This window comes from Choloepus didactylus, chromosome 17 (genome assembly GCF_015220235.1).
Source record: "Choloepus didactylus isolate mChoDid1 chromosome 17, mChoDid1.pri, whole genome shotgun sequence".
NCBI lineage: Eukaryota > Metazoa > Chordata > Mammalia > Pilosa > Megalonychidae > Choloepus > Choloepus didactylus.
In genome coordinates, this window is record NC_051323.1 from 55,817,719 (window position 1) to 55,839,394 (window position 21,676).

The following is a 21,676-nucleotide window of genomic DNA, read 5'->3' on the forward strand; positions in this document are numbered from 1 at the left end:
AATGATGGATGCTGTTCTAGTTTGGTAATGCTGCTGTTAAGCAAAATACCAAAAATAGATTGGCTTTTATAAAGGGTTTTATTTGGTTACACGTTTACAGTCTTAAGGGCCATAAAGTGTCCAAGGTAAAGCATTAACAATTGGGTACCTTCACTGGAGGATGGCCAGTGGCGTCCAGAAAACCTCCGTTAGCTGCGAAGGCACATGGCTGGCGTCTGCTCTGGAGTTCTGATTTTCAAAATAGCTTTTGCCCAGGATGTGCCTCCCTAGGCTTCAGCTCCTCAAAAATGTCACTCTTAGTTGCTCTTGGGGCTTCTGTCGTCTTTTAGCTTCTCTGGAGCAAAAATCTGCTTTCAAAGGCTGTTTCCAAAATGTCTTTGTAAGCTGAAGCTCCTCTCTCAGCTCCTGTGCATTTTTCGAAGTGTCCCGCTTAGCTGTAGCAAGCTCGCTCCTTCTGTCTGAGCTTATAGTGCTCCAGTAAACTAATCAAGGCCCATGCTGAATGGGTGGGGCCACACCTCCATGGAAACTATCCAGTCAGAGTCATCACCCACAGGTGGGTCGCATCTCCATGGAAACACTCAATCAAAGAATTACAATCTAATCAATACTGATACATCTGCCCACACAAGAATACATCAGAGATAATGGTGTTTTGGGGGACATAATACATTCAAACCAGCAGAGATGGCATTCTTTATTCTTACGAGAATGAAACCATGAATGGCTATGACATCAAAAACAACACTAACGTTATACTCAACTTGTATTTTTTGTTTTTCTTACCTTTGAAATATTCACAAACTAAGTTTTTGGGAAAAAATATAACTTGATTCTCTATCCCTTCTTGTGTGTTTAAGAACATATCCATTTAGTAATAAATTAGATGATTTAGGGATCTTATTTAAATATGACTGACAATAACTGAATAGGAAAGGTTTAGGGTAAGAGTGGCCTAAAACACTCTCCTTATGAATGTAGAACCCAAGATAGTAATTATAGATAGAATGTATATTGATGATAATGTTCTAAGAACATTCATTCATTTCAGCAAATATTTCTTGAAGGCATATTCTGTGCCAGGCCTTGTTCTGGGCCCTTGAGATACTTTAGTGAGCAAAGCCAGGAAAACCAACTCTACCCTCAAGGAGCTTGCGTTTTAAAATAATTTGTTAGATTTTAATATACATTATATTGAGCCTGTCCTATGATAGCCATAAATGAGCCCTTAATTCTGATTCTTTCCCTGTTATTTACAGAGAAACTCTTGGAAGTTACTTATCCTCTCTTTTCACAGTGAAAAATGAGGATAAAGAAATGTGTGATTTTTGGGTAAATCACATAATCAATCACCCTTGTTTTCCTTGCCCTTGAATTGGCTGATCTGTTAGTTTCTTTCTAATTGAAAATATCGTGATAAGTGCTGATTAGAAGGGAGTCAAATCAAAGAGAATCAGATAGATGGATATTGATGATCTATTTTGGGAATTAAGGATGTGGAGGCATCGACTGGGGTGGATGTACAAGGGAAGAAGCTCATGTCTTATTTACTAGCTATCTGCTTGCTAATCTGAAGCTTTTATTCTTTCCTTTGGTGAATAATACTTTAAAAGCATTTTATATTTAGATATAATAAATCAAGTGATGTCAGCCAGTCTAAAACAAAGAATCAAGAGATTAACTGGGTGGCCAGCCCTCTAATTTTCAGGAAGAGCTCCTGAAGTTGTAAGTGCCCAAGACCACACAGTGGTATGGTTAATTACACAGCTATGTCTGTTAATTCCTAGTCCACTGTACTTTTAATGATGCTGGGTTTTTTTGGGTGTGTGATTTTTATATAGAACTTAAAAAAAACTAAAACTAAACCCAAATCTAAAACAGAAATACCGAACATAGTAGTCCTCTAAGAAGGGACTCTAAATATTGCTCAGAAGTCAGGAATGCCTGAGGGGCCTCAGCTTCTCAGATCAAGGACAGACGCTTGTTTGGTCAAACCTATGACATAATTCCAACATGAAAATGTCACGAGGCTGGTTCTTAGATGACGTCTTCATAAAGTGTGACTCAGGTTGGACACTGTGGGCATTTTTGGGTGTGTGAATGTGTGTATGGCGTGTGCATGAACATCCGTATTAATACATCAATGATGACAGGAAGGTGAAGACAGTACATGGAAGGATGACTTTCACTTTGAAAATAAAAAATGGCTGGCTCATGAAAACTTGGGGGAGAACCCGAAACTTTGCTTCTGTCACCTTTAGATGTTAACTAATGGAAAAGCCCTGTGGAGACAATGATGGTGTCAATGGATATGTAGACTTCCTCGTAAAAGCTATTGGAGGGGGATCCCTGGTGCAGTCACAATAGTAACAAAATTATTATAATACTGGTAGTGTTAATAATTACAGCCCATGCTTCCATAGCAAATACTGGGTGCCAGGCATTGGTCTCCGTACTTTTACCTGTTTGTAACTTAATCCTTATGACAAACCCTAAAGGCAGCTCTAATTATTCTTATTTTACAGTGGAGGGACTTGGCGCACAGAGTGGTTAAGTAATGGGCTCAAAGTTACACAGCTAGGAAGTGGTGGAAGCAGGGTTTACACCCATAAGGCTGACTTGACAGTTACTCTGTGTGCCCTTAGCATTCTGCGTGGGGAAGAATAGTTAGGCATTTTCCCCAGGATGCTCTGGAGAAAGTTTGAGTTGGCAGTCACTGTTGAAGTGTGGTATTTATAGGTTTATTTCTACTTGGATGGTTTAAATTTTTTTTTTTTTTTAACCACTGTACTAATTGGCTGTTTTTTCACAATTTGGTCCTTAAGAAGATACAATCGCCAAAGATTCCCTTGAGGATGAGGTGAATTCACCCAGCTTCTGCCGTAGTGTACGAGGAGTAGATAGGCTGGCAGGTGCTGGGTGCTGCTTCATGGAAATTTTTTGTCTTTAAAAATTCCCACCGAGGAAGCATTTTAATAAGAAAGGCTTTTGAGAGTATGGCTAACTATCCCTTTAGGGTAGAGTTAAGAGTAAAGCTACAGTGATTGAAATAATATTTTTGATCTGAGTTTTAAATTGTTGTCTTTCTCCTTTTCTTATTTTGCAGTTCTCCGTGCCATGAAGGAGGATAGTGAGAAAGTTCCGAGCTTGTTAACTGATTATATACTGAAGGGTGAGTTTTACAGTGGTGTATTTGCAATGGTTGGGAAGTTCTGATTAGTCATTAAATGTATCATCTTGCTATTAGATTAAAAAAGTAACTTGTAAGTGCATAGCTTTTATCAGGCTTCTATTCAGTTATTGGTGTAGAGGGTGATGATAGACACATGGCTTACTTATTCTCCCAACATTATAAATTATGGTTATATAAAATTTAAGCTTTATTTGAGGTCCCAAGTTGGAAGTAATTTCCACAGCTAAATTATAAACATTGAGGAAGGCAGTGGAGGAAAATTAATAAGCTATTGCCATACTTTTGTGAATATCAGGTGTCACCATTGGGAGGATTTGAGAAAGGTAGTCTCTGTCACTATGGGGAAGGGTGGGTTATCTGTGAAGAAAAGATGAAGGAGGGGACCTTTAAATCAGTTAACATTCCAAAGGGGAAACTGAGGGGGAAGGACTGGTGTTAAGGGATGGGGGACGGAGGGTAGGGAAAAAGAATGGACTTTTCATAAACCCAGGACCGTGAAGAACGAGCCATAAGTCTTGGGGGCAAGATCACACAGGACGGGAACAGAGAGGAGGCAGAAGATTGTTTAAGAAATTGATGAGATCAGGAAAGAGTAGAAATTGGGTGATAGAGAAGGGACTGAGAAAATTATAGGTGAAACTAATACTTTTCAATAATTTTTTTTTTAATTAGCAGTTATTCAGGCAATAGATTTTTAAAACAAAACAAAATGAAAATGCACCTTGTAGTGTTTGATCAAATTTTGAGAGCATTCCTCTTCTGGTAAGATTTTTCTTCTTTGGGTTCTCGCTCTTCTCCATCAAGGTTGTTAGCTGAGCATAAAGAAGGTTGGAATTTCTTAGACATTAGGTGTCTCAGATGGGAATTTTCTTCTATAACTTTATAAAGGAGAGAACCTCAGTATAGTATAGAGGGGGCTCAAAGTGAATAATTCATAAGGATCACTTATAAGGGACTTGGTATGGATGTGAAATTGTGTACCAGCCACAGTAGGTTGACATGGAAGTAGTAATGTCTGAATTGATATCATTTTATAATAAACTGTATTTTTCTGTTGGGCTTTTGTTCCCTATTAAATTTTTTTTTTTTTAACTATGACATCTTTGCTTTTGTGTTGTGCTAGCATTAATAGGAAAGCTGGACTGTTCTGAATCTTGTTCTTCTAGATGTGAAACAGGAATGAGATGAACGTAAAGAACACATCTTAATGTTTAATCATCAAGGGCCCCTAGAGCACTGCCACAAACCTTGTGGATGTCTGGAAGCCTTCTCTAGCCATTTCTGTCATTTGACTGCATGCAAGAATTTTATGACTCTGAGAACAGGGTTCTCTGGGGGCGATGTTTTTTTTTTTTTTTTTTCTTTTTTAATTCAATTTCATTGCAATATATTCATATACCCTACAGTCATCCAGAGTGTACAATCAGTTGTTCACAGTATTATTATATAGTTGTGCATTCATCACAATTAATTTTTGAACCTTTTCATTACTGAAAAAAAAAAATAAAAATTTAAGTAAAAAAGAACACCCAAAACATCCCACCCCCCCATCCTTCCCTATTATTCATTTACTTTTTTGTCCCTATTTTTCTACTCATCTTTCCATACATTGGATGAAGGGAGTGGGAGCCAGAAGGTTTTCACAATAATATGGTCACACCGTGTAAGCTACATAGTTATACATGTGTCTTCAAGAATCAAGGCTACTGGGTTGCAGTTCAACCGTTGCAGCTATTTCCTTCTAGCTATTCCAATACACTAAAAACTAAAAAGGGATCTCTATATAGCACATAAGAATAACCTCCAGGATGACTTCTCGACTCCATTTGAGATCTCTCAGCCACTGGAACTTTGTTTCGTTTCTCTTCCCCCTTTTGGTCAGATGACTTTCTCAATCTCATGCTGCTGGGTCCAGGCTCATCCCCAGGAGTCATGTCCCACAATGCCAGGGAGATTTACATGGGGGCAGTGAGTTTTAATTCTTTACTCTGAAAACTTGGGGCTGTTATTGTGACCCTAAACTGCATGCCTTGGGGAAGCAGCCCCCATCTAATTCTTGTTCCTCAGGCTCTGGCCGCTGGCTGTTGTCTGCGAGCCCAGTTCTGCCTTTACAGTGCCTGCTTCTGATGAGCCGTTTGGGTGCCTGGGTTGTGGTTTTGTCCTGGCTTTGTATTTTGAGGTCTGGGTGGGAAAGCAGCCAGGATTCAGACTATGGCAGTGACTCTAGTCTGAGAACATAAGGAAGTGTCCTGCACAGAGGTATTCAAGTGTGTGGGGAACGATGCTGACATGGGATAATTTAAGATGCTCTTTTCCACCCATCCTGGATATTCACAGCCATTTCCCTGTCCCTCCTCCGTAGGGACCAGAATAGAACCCTTCACCGGGTGGGGGCTACACGGGGAAGCGCTCTCCTCCCCTGCTGGTTGCACATAGTCTTTGTTGTTGATGCCAGTAGGTGTGGTCCAGCTGCCCAAATATAGGTCTTGGTTTTAACACAAAGGTGAGAAGCGAAAGAAGGTAGGAAGGTGGCCTTATTGGCCGAGAAAGACAGGATGCCACCCCAGGGGTGAATCACGCTGCTCTTTCCCATGGGAGCCTGCTGCCACCCGCGCCTGGGCAGGACCAGAGGCGAGTGGGGTAGGTGGGGCTGCCTCCGTGCCGATGTTGGGTGGGAATCAAGTTGTATGCACAAACTTGTACTCTTCTGTGCCTTTGCCAGGGAGCCAGTTTGCTGTGTTACAGGTCTCGTGGCAGAGGGCTGATGTGACAGCCTTCTAAGCGGTGCCCTCCCTAAGAGACATGGCTTCTTTGATACCTCATTTCTGGGAAATTCTAAAATGTATTTTGAGAGAACTTTTCATTGTTGGTTGTTGCCTTTTAAAATCTTCAAAATTGCTACTTTAGATCTGCGCATTAATATTTTAATTGTCATTACTTGATGTTTTTATACAAATGTATATAAAATACATGTACATTTTGTATAAGTGCATACAAAATAGACATTTCTATTGAGACCTTTTTTTTCTTCCTCTAGTTCTGTGTCCTACATAGCACTGCATCACTTCAGGAGCAGGTTTATCTTCCGTGGACTACAGCTAGATTTCCTACAGCATTATTCTGAAAGCTGGCTACCATTACTTTCTGGTTATTGGAAATGCAGCACACTTGAACTTGGGTTTGTGGTTCAGTATTAAAATATCACAACTACACTAATTCATTGTATAGTAGAACCAAGAGAAATACAGCACTATTTTGAATTCTAATGATTGATTTTAACTCTCGACAATTATGAACTTTTCTCTTAGTAGAATAAGGGGCGTAATACTAATTGTGTGTGTACAGTTAGATTTTTCTTTAACTGACATTATACTTATTTGAGTTTATATAGCTTTGTAGATCTCAAGTGCACTGAAGAGCAAGATTGAAGCACTGATTTTACTATAGCTATTCTTCAGTGGTGGCAAGAACTAACCCTAATTTTAAAAGAGAATTGTCAGTTTAAGTGTTACCCATCAGTATTGTGCAGAGACTGAGCTTGACAACCTTGGGCTGTTCTTGAAGTGAAACCACAATATGCATTACTTGAGCTTAATACTTAAGTGAACATTGAAAAACTGCTGGAGATGACTGACTGTTAGCCTCCGATTGTCACCATTATTCAAATTTTAACCATTAAGTTGCTATTCACTTTCAGAATTTCGGATTGTTTAACTTTAGATGTTGAAATGTTTTCTCCTGTCCGTGAAGAAGCGTACTTTAAAAGGAGTTTGTATCCTTCAAGGTGCTGAAGAAACTGTATCTGCAGCATTGTCCATTTCCTATCATTATTGTGCTACATTTTATCCATGCCTGAGTATTTTCCTAAGGTACTAATTCTAGAAACAGCTACCCATGTATACCTCACTGGTTCCAATCAAGTCAGTGTCATTTAATAAATGTAAAAAAAAAAAAGTAATATATGCTTGAAAGCCTTGAGTTTATACTGTAATTTTTCTAATGAAATTTCTTTCATTGTGGTACTTTCCCTTACTAGTCTATGCAGAATCCATCACTGCAGTCTGTTAGCTGGTGAAACCCCGAAATGCCCCGTGGAGCCAAGGAGCGGGTAGAAGACTTTTCCAGACTGTGCCAAGCTGCTGTGGAATGATAGAAGTCCTGTTCATTTTCTGGGGCTGCGAGAAATTCCAAACAGCTCTGGCAGCCCCCCTCCCTTATGTAACAGAAGAGTGTAGAAAGAGTAGGTATGGGACCTGCTCTCAAGGGGCTTTTAAAACTCCACGTCAACATCTGTGTGCACACAGAGGTTCCTATTGCTCACTCCACTCAGTAACTGGACACAGTGACTGCAGAGGCTGGTAGCTCGCCTTGAAGCCGAACACCAGCTTAGCATTTCATCTGGAATCTAGTGATATGGAGAACTTGAGATGGTTTCCTTTTTTTATTAATGTCTTCTTTGCCAGAGAAAAGGTGGAAGTTATTTTCCCCTTTCCCTTGAATTGATGAATATGCTTACTTATGCAATAATATAAACTAATTTGATCTGTATTTGTAACAATTTTGCCTTGTATCTAAAGAATTGCAGCTTTGGAGGACATACAATATAGTAACAAGATAATTTTTAAAGTGATTCAACAGTGGTCTGTTTATAGCTCATTCTTAATTTGATGCTCCTTAGGTGTATGAAATACACATATCTTCCCCTGTCCAATCAGAGTCCCCTTGTGATTAGGTTCCCCTCTATGTCAGATGGCTTGGGAAACTCTTTCTTCTTCAGCAGGAAACTGCTGGGTTTTCCCACCGAAACCCCTCTCCTGTGCATGAGGAATTAGTTCTGACACTAATTTAATGAGGTGCACCCTTCTGACTTGTGACTGATGGCAGGTGACACTTGGAGAAAGACCTGCTTTCTGAGCGAAGATGAGGGTTCCTGTGCCACTGGAGGCTCATCAGACTGACAGCCTTAAGACAGGTACCATTTACCTTTCTAATCACCCCAGATATGGCATCTCTTTGACAGTTACACTGTATGACAGATTCAAAATGTTTATTTGCTGCCAAGAACCAGATTGCAAGTAATCCCCTTATAGCTTTGGTTTTTGAAGAAAACAAAACACTGTAGAACTACAGTGCACTCCAAGTGCCATATATCTATTTTATTTTTCAGGAAATTATATTTTTCTTTTACAAGAGCACAACAGGAATCAAAGTAAAAGAGTAATAGATACAGCACTCAGGATAAATCATATCTTTAAAATAATAATAAAAAAATTTACACCTTGTCCTGTATCCTGTTAGTATTTTCATTATATGGCCATGATTGAAAAACAAAAAGCAAGCATTTACAATCTTTTCTGATAAAGACTCTTTTTATGCCAGGAATGGATTAACTGTCAACAAAATTTTATACTAATCAGGCTGATGTAAATCTATTTTGGTTATATCATATCATTAACAAAATTTTTCTTTTTTTTTTGGAAATAGATAAAAATATTGCCCCTTGATAATAAATCTTTTTTCCTTTGATGCAAACAGCTAGAACACCTTTTTCTTTTTCTTTTTTTGATATTCTAAGACAAAAAAAAATGGTTAATCTTCAGATTAATAAATTAGGTCATTATAATAATAAATTAACTTTTTTTTAAAGTTCAGCAACCTCTGTCCAAGTATTTACAACAATACTTGAAAGTTCCTTTACAAAACAGAACACATTTTCTTTTCACATTAAGCATACTGGGTATCTGTGTCTTTTACAACAAGCATTTTTAAAAGAAAAGTCAATGCACAAATGGGTAATTAGTATAAAAGTGCTAAGAGCTGTTTGAAAAGTTAACACTATAGTATACAGTCAGAGTTATATTTGAGGCAATCTACAACAGACTTCCAGCTTATTGTGGACAATATTCCAGTAGTTGTTTCAAACAGTTGTTTGAAAAAAAAAAAAAAAAAAAAAAATCCAGGAGCTGATTAGTGATGCAGATAAACTGCCATCAATGTCTGTGGCCAGTGAGTGAACTGAAAACTAACCGAAAGCAAATCCAAATGAGAAAGATGATTTTAATAAAGGAATACCTTTGCCACAGCAGGTGTGCTGCTGACTGCCTGATGTGTGCATGCACACACTCTTAGTTGTGGGTGAATGTGTATACATATTTACACACCCATTCGCACACCTCTCTTTCCTATTAAACTGCAGGTAGAATGTGATTTTTGTGTTCAAGAATTTATAAGTGATCAAAAGCATTGATACGGAATGCCTGTTTATCTGTCTTTGTTCTGGTTAAAATCTCATAAAAATACATTCAACAGGAAAACATAGATCGTATGTGTATAAATATATATATGTATATATATAGACACATACAAATACTTTTGTTTTTTTGAAGCATAAGATAGTTACATAAATAGTCCTATAATTGCTAAAATTTAAAGAGGCATAATTTTTTTTGAGCTTCAACAAAGGTGCTTGAATAATATACAATTAAAATGAAGTAGTTTCTATTTTGTAGAATCAGTATATAATAAGGAAAAAAAAAATCCCCAGTCTTTTAAAAAAAATTTTCTTTTTAAGCTAGAGCGTCAACAAAACTATGAACAACCAACAATATAACAGAACAAAGCAACAACAAACAATGAAGTATAGCCCCTGGAAACTCCTGGTGTCCTTCACCCTCCTTCGTGCCACACCGCTGTAAGAAAAGCTCCAGTGCTCACATCAAGAATTGACTTAGATCTTGTTCATTTGCTGACTCTGCTAGTAACCGGCTGATTGGCTTGGAAGAAAACAAAAGCAGCAGGAAGTATAACTGTATATATCCCTAATAACCCGCTTTAGAGAAATTTTGCTATTGCCTTTCCCTTACTTCCTCACTGCCTACTGCAGTTATGACTGTACAGAAAATTAACTTGTGGCTTTAGACCTGGGATGGCTATTAAAAGATTCTGAAGTGCCCGTCTGATGGTTCTAAGGTGGCTACAGCAGCTGGACCAAGAGGCCTTTTCGTTTCCTGCTCACTCAGGACTGAGCTTTGCAGCAACCAGTGCAGTCTTCAGAGCAACAGGAAAAAATACCCTCTGGCTGCTGGGCCATTGAACTGCTTTTATTCTACCGGATTTCTCCCCGAGCCAAGCTGACCAATTTGTCTTCCCAACAACACCCTCCCACCCATTTGCCCAACCAAACTCACTGTTCCCACCCCCAAATACCTCTACAGCTATATTACAAGCAAATATATCTGAGCAACTTTTAAAAACTTTGGTTCTAAGAAAACACTTGGTCAGTTATCTTGAGGAAAAGTGGGAATGCCTGTTCTGCACACTGCTGTAGACAGAGCCCATCCCAGTGAGTTCTTAGCGTTGTACATCAAGTCACAATCCAATACAATCCACTAAGCAAGTGCACAAATTCTAGTTTACTTTTAAGAGCAGATGCAGTTGTCTTCTGTCTTTTAAAACCTCATCCAAACTGGCTTTCTTCACACTGTTTGGTAGAAATTGTCTGCCTGTAGATGGTTCTGTTTTTGCATGCTGTAGAAGCCACTGAATCTTGCATCTGGTTCAGCAATTCTTGGCATTCTCTGGGAACTGTCCACCTGGACTCTAGTTCCTTTCTTGCAGTCCACAGATACCAGCTGATTATTTAAGGAAGAAGGCTATTTAATGGGAAGAAGAACCACAAAGAATTAGCTGCTTTACTTATCCAAAATTAACAGAAGCTAATTTTAATAAATTTTAGTACCTAATTTAAATGAGGTAATGGCTACACAACACCCCTGTGGCTGGACTATGAGAAACACTACATTCTATTCTAGCACCAACTGTACTAGGAAGAATACTGGCAAATTGCATTTAAAGTAAACCATGTCAAACAGGGAATAGGTGAAAGAATGAAAAAATGATTCAGAAAGTGACATAACTATTTTCAAATCTTTGTGCTTAAGAGAGGTGAAGAATGAGAGGAAATTATCAGGTAGGCAGATTTTAAAATAATGGGGTGACTTCTAGAAATCACTCAGGCCCTGTAACAGTGTCACAGGTTGGGCAAGCCTGTCAGTCATCACACACTTCTCTCAGTTTAGGCCAGTGGGGACCACATCTTGCTCAGCTCTGTTCTGACCCTGCATATATCCAGCATGGAGCCTGGGCCCAATGCAGATTTGTTGAAAGAAAACAGTTTGCTGCAGAGGCAGGAAAACCACCTGGCAGGAATTTTACACAGAAGGATTACACTAGATGGTGAACTGGATTAAATAATTATTAAGGTTGTTTCCCACTCCTCAGGATGCATTTACACATGCAAAGGGTAGAATGAAGGTTGGAAGGAGTTATGACTTCCTTTCCTCAATCAATATAGATCTTAAAATACAGGCTCTTTGTATTTGTGATCTTTAACAAATAACGTATTCTTTCTCCCTCAATATGAAACCTGCCTCTACCTTGTCTAGTACTGTTTTATTTCAATTTTTGCTTTATTTCTGCTTGCCTTTGAACTTCTGTATGTACACATTATCTTCTAGCTCTTGTGCCCTCGCCTAAGTATCATTCCCCTTCTCTTGTGATTTCTTTTCTCTCTCAATTCTAAATTGACAGATGATTGAGGAATACCAGGTGATCAAGTTTTAATTTCTAATATTAACAATGATATAGGAATCAATCCAGAAGTATTTGTTCATTTGAAGACTTTAAAGTAAATCCACTGGATCTGTGAAAGGTCAAGATTCTGGATAATTCACCCAGTGACTGGTCCAGTCCTGGGCAAAGTACTAAGCCTAATGTATATCTGAGGCTATGAAGAGCCATGTAAAGATTTTACTGATAGGAAAACCTATCCAGAAGGAAAGACTGTGGGAAGATGCAAGCAGAAGCTCCAGGAATCAGCCTCTCCAACAAAACAAGCAGAAACTAGCAGAAACTGTCTGACTTAACCACACTGAAGCTCCGGAGTATCCAGGTAGGAGCAGGAGGAAGAAGCTGGTCAACTGTGACAAGGACTGGTGGGTTCCACCCTCCTGCAGTGCTCCCCCTGCCTCATGGCAGGCAGCAGTGGGCACTGAGGCTTGAGCTCCTGGTGCAGCTTCCTGGTGCCAGGGTGGGACACAACTAGTCTTCCAAATTCCCAGAGTGTGATCTGATCCCACAGCCCTACTTTTGATCAGCTACTTCAGATCTCTGGGGGAATGGCTCTGAGGGCAACCAGTGTTCCAAACCCTCTTGGCCAAAGGCTGAAGAGGAATCTTAAAGATGGTAGTACTGTTCCTCAAAACTTTGGAAAACAGTTAAAAGGGCTGCATTAACTGGGCAAATGTTGAATTAAGAAAACTCAGCTTCAAAAGCCAAAGAAGAAGCTTCTGGAGCCCTTGCTGGCCCTCTCCACCCCCCAAGCCCTCCACACACAGCTTGCACTCTTGTAGGTCCTTGGCACTATTCCAGAGGGAGCCGAGTGGCCCCGATGTGCACATTGGGGTGCATGTATGTCAGCGCCAATCTATCAGGAGGAAGTCTGAGAAACTGAGCCTCGGAAGTTGTCTCAGGCTCACCCTCCCAGAGTTTGTCCTGAGGGTACAGAAGCCACTTGCACAGTATGACAAAGCTGAAGCAGCCTGGAGCACGACTACCTATATCAGGTCACTCAGCTCCCAGGAGAGGGGAGGAGTTCTGTTTCAAAGGGAGCAGAGGACCCTTTCACTCAAACTCCAGTAAACTGTACACAGGGAATTCCCAAGGCCTCGAGCAAGCACAAGCCCAGGAAAAGAATCGGGCTTCCAGATTCAGGCAGGCTCAGGTAAGACAGAGAGGACCCTGTTCTTCCCAGTTGCCCTGGGCTGACCATCTTGACAGGAAGGCTAAGCTCTGAAGCAGACCATCAGCCAATGAAGGGCCAAGTTGCAAAGCCAGTGAAAGGTGTTTCTGGCTTGGTTTGTTTTGATTAGCTCCTGGCATTCAAGAGAACTTCTGTCATAGCAATAGCTAGATTAAACTTAAGGGACAGCCCAGGGACTACATAATTCCCAGAGTCAAAATAACAAAAGATTACATGACAAAGAAACAGGAAATTATAGCCTATCCAAAGGAACAAAATAAAAATCTAGAAACCGTCAATGAAGAGGACCAGATTTTGGACTTACCTGATGGAGGTTTTTTCAAAAATGATCCTCAATATGCTTAAGGAGATTAAAAAAAAAAACATGGAGAATGAACTAAAGGATATGAAGAAAACAATGAATGAACAATACAGGAATCTCTCCAGAGAAATACTGGAGTTGCAGAACACAGTAAGTAAAATGAAAAATTCCCTAGATGGTTTCAACAGCAGACTGGAGGTGGCAGAAGAAATAACTGGTGAACTCAAAAAATAGACAACTGAAATGTTTCAGGCTGAGGGGCAAAAAGATAATAAAAAAGAACTAACAGAGCCCAAGAGACCTGTGGGACACAATTAAGCGTACCAATATATACATTATGGGAGTCCCAGAAGGAGAAGAAAGAGAGGAAGAAACAGTCAAAGAAGTAATAGCAGAAAACTTCCCAAATTTAACAAAGACATGAATATGCACAGTCAAGAAGCCCAGTGAACCTTCCAAAATTGAAGAGGTGGGAACACTCCCTAAATCCTTCTATAAGGCTAACATCACCCTCATACCAAAGCCAGATAAAGATACCACAAGAAAAGAAAACTTACAGACCAATATCCTTTATGAATATACATGCAGAAATCCTCAACTAAATACTAGCAAGCTGAATACAACAGCACATGAAAGGAATTATACACCCTGATCAAGTGGGATATATTCCAGATATGCAAGGGTGGTTAAAAATAAATAAACCACATTAACAGAACAAAGGGCAAAAACCATATGGTCATGTCAACTGATACAGAAAATGCAGTATCCCTTCCCGATAAAGACGGAAACTTCCTCAACATGTCAAAGGGGATATAGGAAAAACCCACAGCTAACATCATACTCAACGGTGAAAGACTGAAAGCTTTCCCTCTAAGATCAGGAACCAGACAAGAATGCCCACTATCACCACTGTTATTCAACAGTGTACAGGAAGTTCTAGCCTGAACAATTAGGCAAGAGAAAGAAAGAAAAGGCATCTGAATTGGAAAGAAAGAAGTAAAAAAAACTTTCCCTATTTGCAGATGACCTGATCCTATATGCAGAAAATCCTGACAAATGCACAATGAAGCTATTAGAATAAATGAATTCAGCAAAGTGGCGGGTATGAGATCAACAGGCAAAAATCAGTTGTGTTTCTGTACACTATTACTGAACAAGCAGGAGAATAAATTAAGAAAAAAATTCCATAATAGCAACAAGAAAAAACTTCAATAGCAACTAAAAGAATCAAATACCTAGGAATAAATTTAAAGAGTCTATAGACCTTGTACGCAGAAAACTACAAGACAGTGCTAAAAGAAAGAAAAGATGACCTAAATAAATGGAAGAATATTCCATGCTCATGGACTGGAAGACTAAATCTTGTTAAGATGCTAATTCTACCTAAAGCAATTACAGATTCAATGCAATTTGAGTAAAAATTCCAACAGCCTTCTTTGCAGAAATGGATAAGATAATCATCAAATTTAAATGGAAGGGTAAGGGGTCCTAAATTGCCAAAGCCATCTTTAAAAAAGAACAAAGTTGGAGGACTTACACTTCCCAATCATAAAACTTATTACAAAGCCACAGTCAGCAAAAGAGCATGGCACTAGCACAAGAACAGACATATAGACCAATGGAACAGAATTGAGAAACAGACCCTCACATCTATGGTCAACTGATTTTTGACAGGGGTACCAAGACCACTCAATGGGGAAAGAAAAGCCTCCGACAAATATTACTAGGAAAACTATCTTCATATACAAAAGAATGAAGGTGGACCATATACAAAAATGAACTCAAAATGGATCAAAGACTTAAATATAAGGAAGAGAACTATAAAACTAGAAGGAAACAGAGAAGCATCTTCAGGACCTTGTGTTAGGCAATGATTTCTTAAGACTTAAACCCAAAACATAAGCAACAAAAGAAAAAAATAGATAAATGGGACCTCATCAAAATTAAAAACTTTTGTGCCTACAAGGACTTTATCACAAAAGTAAAAAAGACAACCAATTCAACAGGAGAACATATTTGGAAACCACATATCTGATAAGGGCTTAATATCTAAAGCACATTAAGAAATCTTGTAATTCAACAATAAAAAGATGGAAAACCCATTCTAAAAATGGGCAAATGGCTCAAAAGCACATGAGAAGATGCTCAACATCATTAGCTATTAGGGAAGTGAAATGCAAATTGAAACCACAATGAGATATCATTTCACACCCACTAGAATGGCTACTATTAAAAAAATGGAAAATTGCAAGTGTTGGAGAGGATATGGAGAAACAGGAACACTCATTCATTGCTGGTAGGAATGTAAAATGTCACTGTGAAGCAGTCTGGCAGTTCCTCAGAAAGTGTAGAATTAACATATGACCCAGCAGTCCCACTTCCAGGTACATGCCCAAAAGAACTGAAAGCAGGGACCTGATCAGATATTTGCATGCCTGTGTTCCCAGTGACATTATTCCCAATTGCCAAAAGGTGAAAGCAACCCATGTGTCCATCAATTGATGAATGGATAAACAAAATGTATATACAAACAATGGAATGTTATTCAGCTGCAAAAAGGAATGAAGTTCTGATACACGTGACAACATGGATGAATCCTGAAGACATGTTGAGTGAAGTAAGCCAGACACAAAAGGACTAATACTGTATGATCTCACTGATACGAAATAATTAGAATAAACAAATCCATACAGTCAGGAACTAGAATATAGGTTACCAGGGGTCAGGGTGGGTATAGGGGATGGGGAATTAATGCTTAAGTTGTACAGAGTTTCTCTTTGGGTTGATCATAAAATTTTAGTAATGGATGGTGGTGATGGTAGCACAACATTGTGAATGTAATTAGCACTGAATTTATTTGAATGGTTAAAGGGAAATTTTTGGTTGTATGAATGTTACTAGAATAAAAATTAAAGAAAAACAATACTGTACAAATTGTGAGCCCTTCTTGTAAATGATGAACAATTATAAAAATATTCTTTCGTGAATTATAACAAATGTACCACACTAATGCAAGTTGTTAATAGGGTGGTATATGGGAACTCTATTTTAAGCATGATTTTCTGTAAACCTACAATTTCTCTAATAAAATTTAAATCCTTGCAGAAAAAAAAATTACTAATATAAAAAGTATCAACTAATTTTAAGGAAATGCAAGAATGCATGCTTTTCTTAATTTCATCATTCAAGAGACTGAAAAACTTTTAGGACAGTACCTTAGTTGGTGTTCGATACCAGCAAAGCAGTGGTATCCACTGTTTCTTCTGATTGATGAACAGGAATGCTATTATAATAGAGAGGCATATTACTATGGGAACCACAACTGAGGCAATGGAGTCCAGAGAAGGCTCTTCACTTGCATGCAGCCTGTTATCTCTGTAATCCACCTGGAGGTGACCCATGTCTAGGAGAAAAAAAAAATTACAAGCATTTATTACCTAAACCAGAACTTTTAAGGATTATTTTCATTACACTGCAAATAGGGATCAGCAACTTGGCTTTATAGCTTCCCAGTACTTTAAGGTTAAAAAAATAAATTCAAGTCTAATGTTGATTAAAAGAGCTCCTATGAGTGGGCAGATTAGGGACAAATGTAAAAAAAATTCAGGGTGAGAGGGCTAACCAACCATTGGGCAGGATGATCTTGTTTAGCTAATCAAGAAAATACAAAAATGCTTAGGTGGACTTTAAAAAAGTGACCAACATTATACAACTAAAAACTACTTTGATTAACATATATGGTCTTCTAGGATTCTGAAGCAGAAACATTAGCTTGGCTCCCCACTTACTTGCAAATAGGAGACTAGGACAAAGTGTATTCTCCTGTTTTACTAGTGTACTACTAAGACTACATCAAAAGCTAAAAGAGAATCAGGAGCTTGGCCTTTTGGCTGATACTCTGGTTCACCAAGTTCTAATATGCCTTACATTTCATAAACTTAACTGAAAACTCACTACATCTGTTAGACCATTGTCCTGTGTTGGTCAAAATACTACCAGATGAGTAACATTTAATTTTGATCATCAATGCATCAATGAAGATTCTTCCTTTCCTTGAAATCATCATTCCTATAATCAATGTTCCAGACAGAGATAACAAGGTAAATATATACAATTAATCAGATGGCACTCCCTGGAAATTTCCTTATTTTTTCTTTTATTTTGTTTCAAATAAACCCTTGTAGTCAGGTTTTCTAAATGCATCAGAGACCAGTTTATCCAAGATGCAGAGAAATTACTTTTTACTGTACACACAGTCAAAAGGAGTTGCTCTTACATTGTTCTGGAAACTTAGCTCATGAATGTGATATTAAAACTTTCCACATAGTTTATATCTCAGATTTTTATTGATATACTTGTATGGGGGAACGAAAAATGGGAAAAAGGAAACTATCATTTTAGCCAGTATGGATGATACTATTTTATAGGTCCAAGAAAAGCAACACATTTATCAGTATCAAGAAAAATGCTAAAAGTAAAATTACATTTTACTGATGAGTTCAGATTTTAAATATACAATGAATAAAGGAATGAATTTTTGCCTTTCTTCATTCCCATGACACTGGAAGTGGTTTTAGGCATATATGTCATACAAGAAGATTAAATGTAAATTAAGAGTATCTTGGTGAAAGGAAAATGAAGCTGGGATTGAGGTCTGTTTGCAAAATTCAGTCCTTAAATTCTGTATCAGTGTTACTAGCGGGCCATAAAATTTAGCTTTGAGGTTCCTAGCAGCCAAAGCAAAACTGGAAACATATTATCATTGAGATTCACAATATCTTTAAGATTGAAACAAATCAATTGTCTAGGAAAAAAAATGAATTTTCTTGCTTCTGACAAGAGGAAATTTCTTCTCAGGGACTGACAAGGGTACCATATAATGCAAAGGTTCTAAAAATAATACAATAAATAAGGCTATTCTTCATGATCAAAGCCCAGCATCTACAATGATACCTAGCACAAAGTATTTAATATTTACTGGCCAAATAAATGTAAGTATAATGTTAAAACACTATTCAGTCAGAGCAATTATCTAAGGAGCCAAAACACTGGGTACAAGAATTTGGCCCTCTGGTTATCTGGCTGGATCCAAGCATAACATTTAGAATATCTTGAGTAACAGACCATTAATCTCTTAAGAAATGAATACTGCCTCTTCCAAAAAGAAATATAAAAATTATATAGCAATTATTTAAAAAATGTACTTGGAGTAGGTGGGAGGCAGTAGTGAGTCGTGTGTTAAGAGCAAGTTTATACTATTTTGATCAAGAGTTCTCTTTTTACAGAGAAGGCCATATCTCTAGGAACTCTGCCTTGCTTTACCACTTAGCTATAGAGAGACAGAATGCCATCTATAATATACACATTTGAAAGGGCAGAGGAAGATATGAAGGCATGGAATAAACTTGGAGACCAGAAAAATCAACACCTGTAACAAGCTGACCTCATGGAATGAGGAAGTGGAGAGAAACATAATGCATAAATGCTTAGTACAGGATCCACAGGGACAGTGAATAATTCATTACTACTCTGCTTACAAAATTCATTCACATAAATTTAAAAGAAGGCATATAAATTCCACATCCCAAGCTAGTATGATCAGGAAACCATTTCTTTCCATCATCATTGTGTCTCTGAGTATGTGGGGTCAGGAAAGAGGCATTGTACCCAGTTAACTACATTACAGCTAAGTAGGCCTTCCCTGGAATTAGTTATTTGAACTTACTTGGGCATGGTATTTAAAAAGTTAAGCACAAGAAGTTTTAAAAATTAAAAAAAAAAAAAAATAGACCTTGTGTTAGACCAGACAGACCTCACCTGATCTCTGTGCTTACCTCTCGGGAGGTGGATGATGTCATTTTCGCTCGGTGTCGGCCACATGGGAACCTCCAGGTCAGTTTCTCCACGATGATTTGTCTTCTCAATGGGAATATTGGTTGGTTCTGGGACATACATTTCTAAAAGAACATTTTTCCATAAGAGATGGTGGAAAATGTTTTTTACTACCTTATTAATGTTTTTTATATCCTTAATCCAAATGGTGTATTCAACTTAATACAGTATTTACTGGCATATAAAAGACTGTTTCTGCATTTACTTCATTTCTCTCAGTGCGTGTCACTAGCTTTGCAATGGTGGGAAACATGTCTTAGAACACTAAAAAATTTCTCCAGTGTTAGAAGCTCTGCTTTTTCTTTTTATGTGGTCTGGGCTGTATAGTTTTGTGTGAGCCAATGGGGACTGGCTGAAGTGGAAGGATTTCTTTTATGTTCTATCAGCTAAATATTGTATTTTAATAACTTGCTTTATAATCAATGAATGTTGAATCATTGATATAAATGATATCAGCAGGACTTGAAAAAGTTAAAGCATCTTCCACTGTTTATGCATTTCTTGGCCATTTTCCCTCCACTCTTTTCCCCTAAACGGGGAATGGAACTGTAGACCTCATGAGGTGTTGCCCAATTTAAGTCTTGAATGTCTATCTGCTTTGTTACCCCTCAAACCATTTAGATTGGGAAGTGATTTTCAGTAAACACATTTACATTATCTAACTGGATCATATAGGAACTTTGATTAACAAGATATTACAACATGAGATGAAACTGGGAATAATATTTTTTACTCCAAATAACAGATTGTTTTAGAAGCCAAGTTCTAAGGGACCAGAGAAAAAAAATTCAGGGCTTTTCTCAGCTTCTAAAAATATATTTCTCTGTACTTCATTTGGCTAAAAAAATAGCCCAAATATATTTAACAAATAATTTAAATATACCTCTATTTTCAAAAAGCAAAAATAAGTCATCAATCATGTACTTACTCTTTGCCAGATCCTGCCAAAATAACTGAATTTTCTACTCAACATTTATAATACCAAATACCTACTAATAAGCCTAATTGAGGCCAAATAAAACACATAAAATAGAAATTACATGAATTAAAATAGTATTAATCTCCTCAGCTCATAGTAATCGTCTCTCCCCAAATTACCAGCCTTTCACGAACTAGATTTAAGAGAGGGGAAAAGTGATAGAGCAGAGGGTATTTGCTGAGCTTCCACTGTGAGTTAACTGAGTACCTAACAAGGGAAATAAACTCAGAGAAGTTAAGTAACTTGCCCAAGATCATGCTACTAATAACGGGCAAAGCTAGAAGACAGATCCAGTTCTGTCATGCCAAAGACCAAGCTCTCTGCTGCTTCCTTAACAGAGTCACTTTCACCTTAGCTCCCCGGTCTTCTGCCTTCTTATTTATAAGGTCTTTCTACATGGCAAAAATTAGAAACTATTATAGGTTCCAAATGTTGAATAGGAACCTGCAAACTGCAGAATTAAAAATAGAATTTATTGTAAATAGTCTCACTTGCAGGAGCAGAAGCGTGAACATAAATCAGTGATTCTCAAATGTTTCTGTCGCAGAATAATTTAAAATATGTGCAGATTCCCACAGGTCCTGATTCGGTAGGCTGGGGTAGGTGATTCTGGTGTGTGTGTGTGTACATAGGGGGTGGGGCTTAACCCACTCATCGTGTGTGTGTGTGTGTGTGTGTGTGTGTGTAGGCAGTGTGTGTGTGTAGGCAGTCGGGCTTAACCCACTCATCAAGAAACCCTGATCATCAAGAAACCCTGATCTACAGTGTGAAAGAACTCAGGAAGGGGTGTATGTGTGTGTGTGCGTGAGAGAGAGAGAGAGAACTCGGGAAGGAAAACCACCTTGCCATTTACGTGGATTCTTTCAGTGCCACTGCGCCCCCCCCCCCCCGCCCCTCCTGCTTGGCCCAGCTCACAGCTTTAAGCCTTCCTGTTACATCAGGGGCCAACCTGCCACTGGTTTCTGAGGCCTCAGTGTCAAAGGCTGATGCCAGATCGATTTCACCAAACTTCTGGATGTCACAACAGCTAAGTAACAACAACTTCCGCAGAGGCTCCAGAGCCAGGATCAAATCATTTCCTGGATGAGAACAGTAGAGTACTTTTGAAATCTTGTCCCTCATACCTGCATATGGGTAGATTTTCAAGTGCAACCCCACCAACAACACACTCGACAGGGTGAGTTCTCCCCACAGGCTCTACTTGGCAACAGCAGGGGAGGATGAAGGAGGCTGCCTTCTAAACTGATTGATTACTGATTCTTTTAGCAAAAATTTCCTGAGCACTCACTCTGCAGCAAGCTGGTCTAAGTTTTGGGGATACAGCTGTGAACAAGACTAACCCTTGTCCTCATGCAGCTCTCAGGACCACATAATGTCCGATAGTTACCTCTCCGTATTGAGCAGCTCCTTTGTATCTGCTCTACTAAACTCAGTTAGGCTCTGATTGAAATCCACCCCCCATCCCCTTCTTTATCACAAAATACCCACAGC

The 21,676-nt window shown here is 38.5% G+C and overlaps 2 protein-coding genes across 12 annotated transcripts in view; one reads left to right on the forward strand and one right to left on the reverse strand.

Annotated features, from left to right (window-relative positions):
- The window catches only part of FEZ2 (fasciculation and elongation protein zeta 2), a 50,424-nt gene extending 36,206 nt beyond the window's left edge, over positions 1–14,218 (forward strand). For 3 of the 7 annotated variants that reach the window (XM_037807097.1, XM_037807090.1, XM_037807096.1), the window contains 3 exons: positions 3,107–3,172; positions 6,231–8,165; positions 9,765–14,218. Coding sequence is in view for 6 of the 7 variants with exons in the window: in XM_037807090.1 (XP_037663018.1) it covers positions 3,107–3,172; positions 6,231–6,247 (83 nt within the window). In the remaining variant the exon portion in view is untranslated. The remainder of the gene's footprint in view (positions 1–3,106; positions 3,173–6,230; positions 8,166–9,764) is intronic. The other 4 variants (XM_037807092.1, XM_037807093.1, XM_037807095.1 and 1 more) reach the window with 4 other exon arrangements.
- The window catches only part of CRIM1 (cysteine rich transmembrane BMP regulator 1), a 222,569-nt gene continuing 209,211 nt past the window's right edge, over positions 8,319–21,676 (reverse strand). For all 5 annotated transcript variants that reach the window (XM_037807087.1, XM_037807086.1, XM_037807085.1 and 2 more), the window contains 3 exons: positions 19,149–19,271; positions 16,530–16,717; positions 8,319–10,845 (listed from right to left, as the gene is read on the reverse strand). In XM_037807087.1, coding sequence (XP_037663015.1) covers positions 10,669–10,845; positions 16,530–16,717; positions 19,149–19,271 — 488 coding nt within the window. In that variant the 3' untranslated portion in view covers positions 8,319–10,668. The remainder of the gene's footprint in view (positions 10,846–16,529; positions 16,718–19,148; positions 19,272–21,676) is intronic.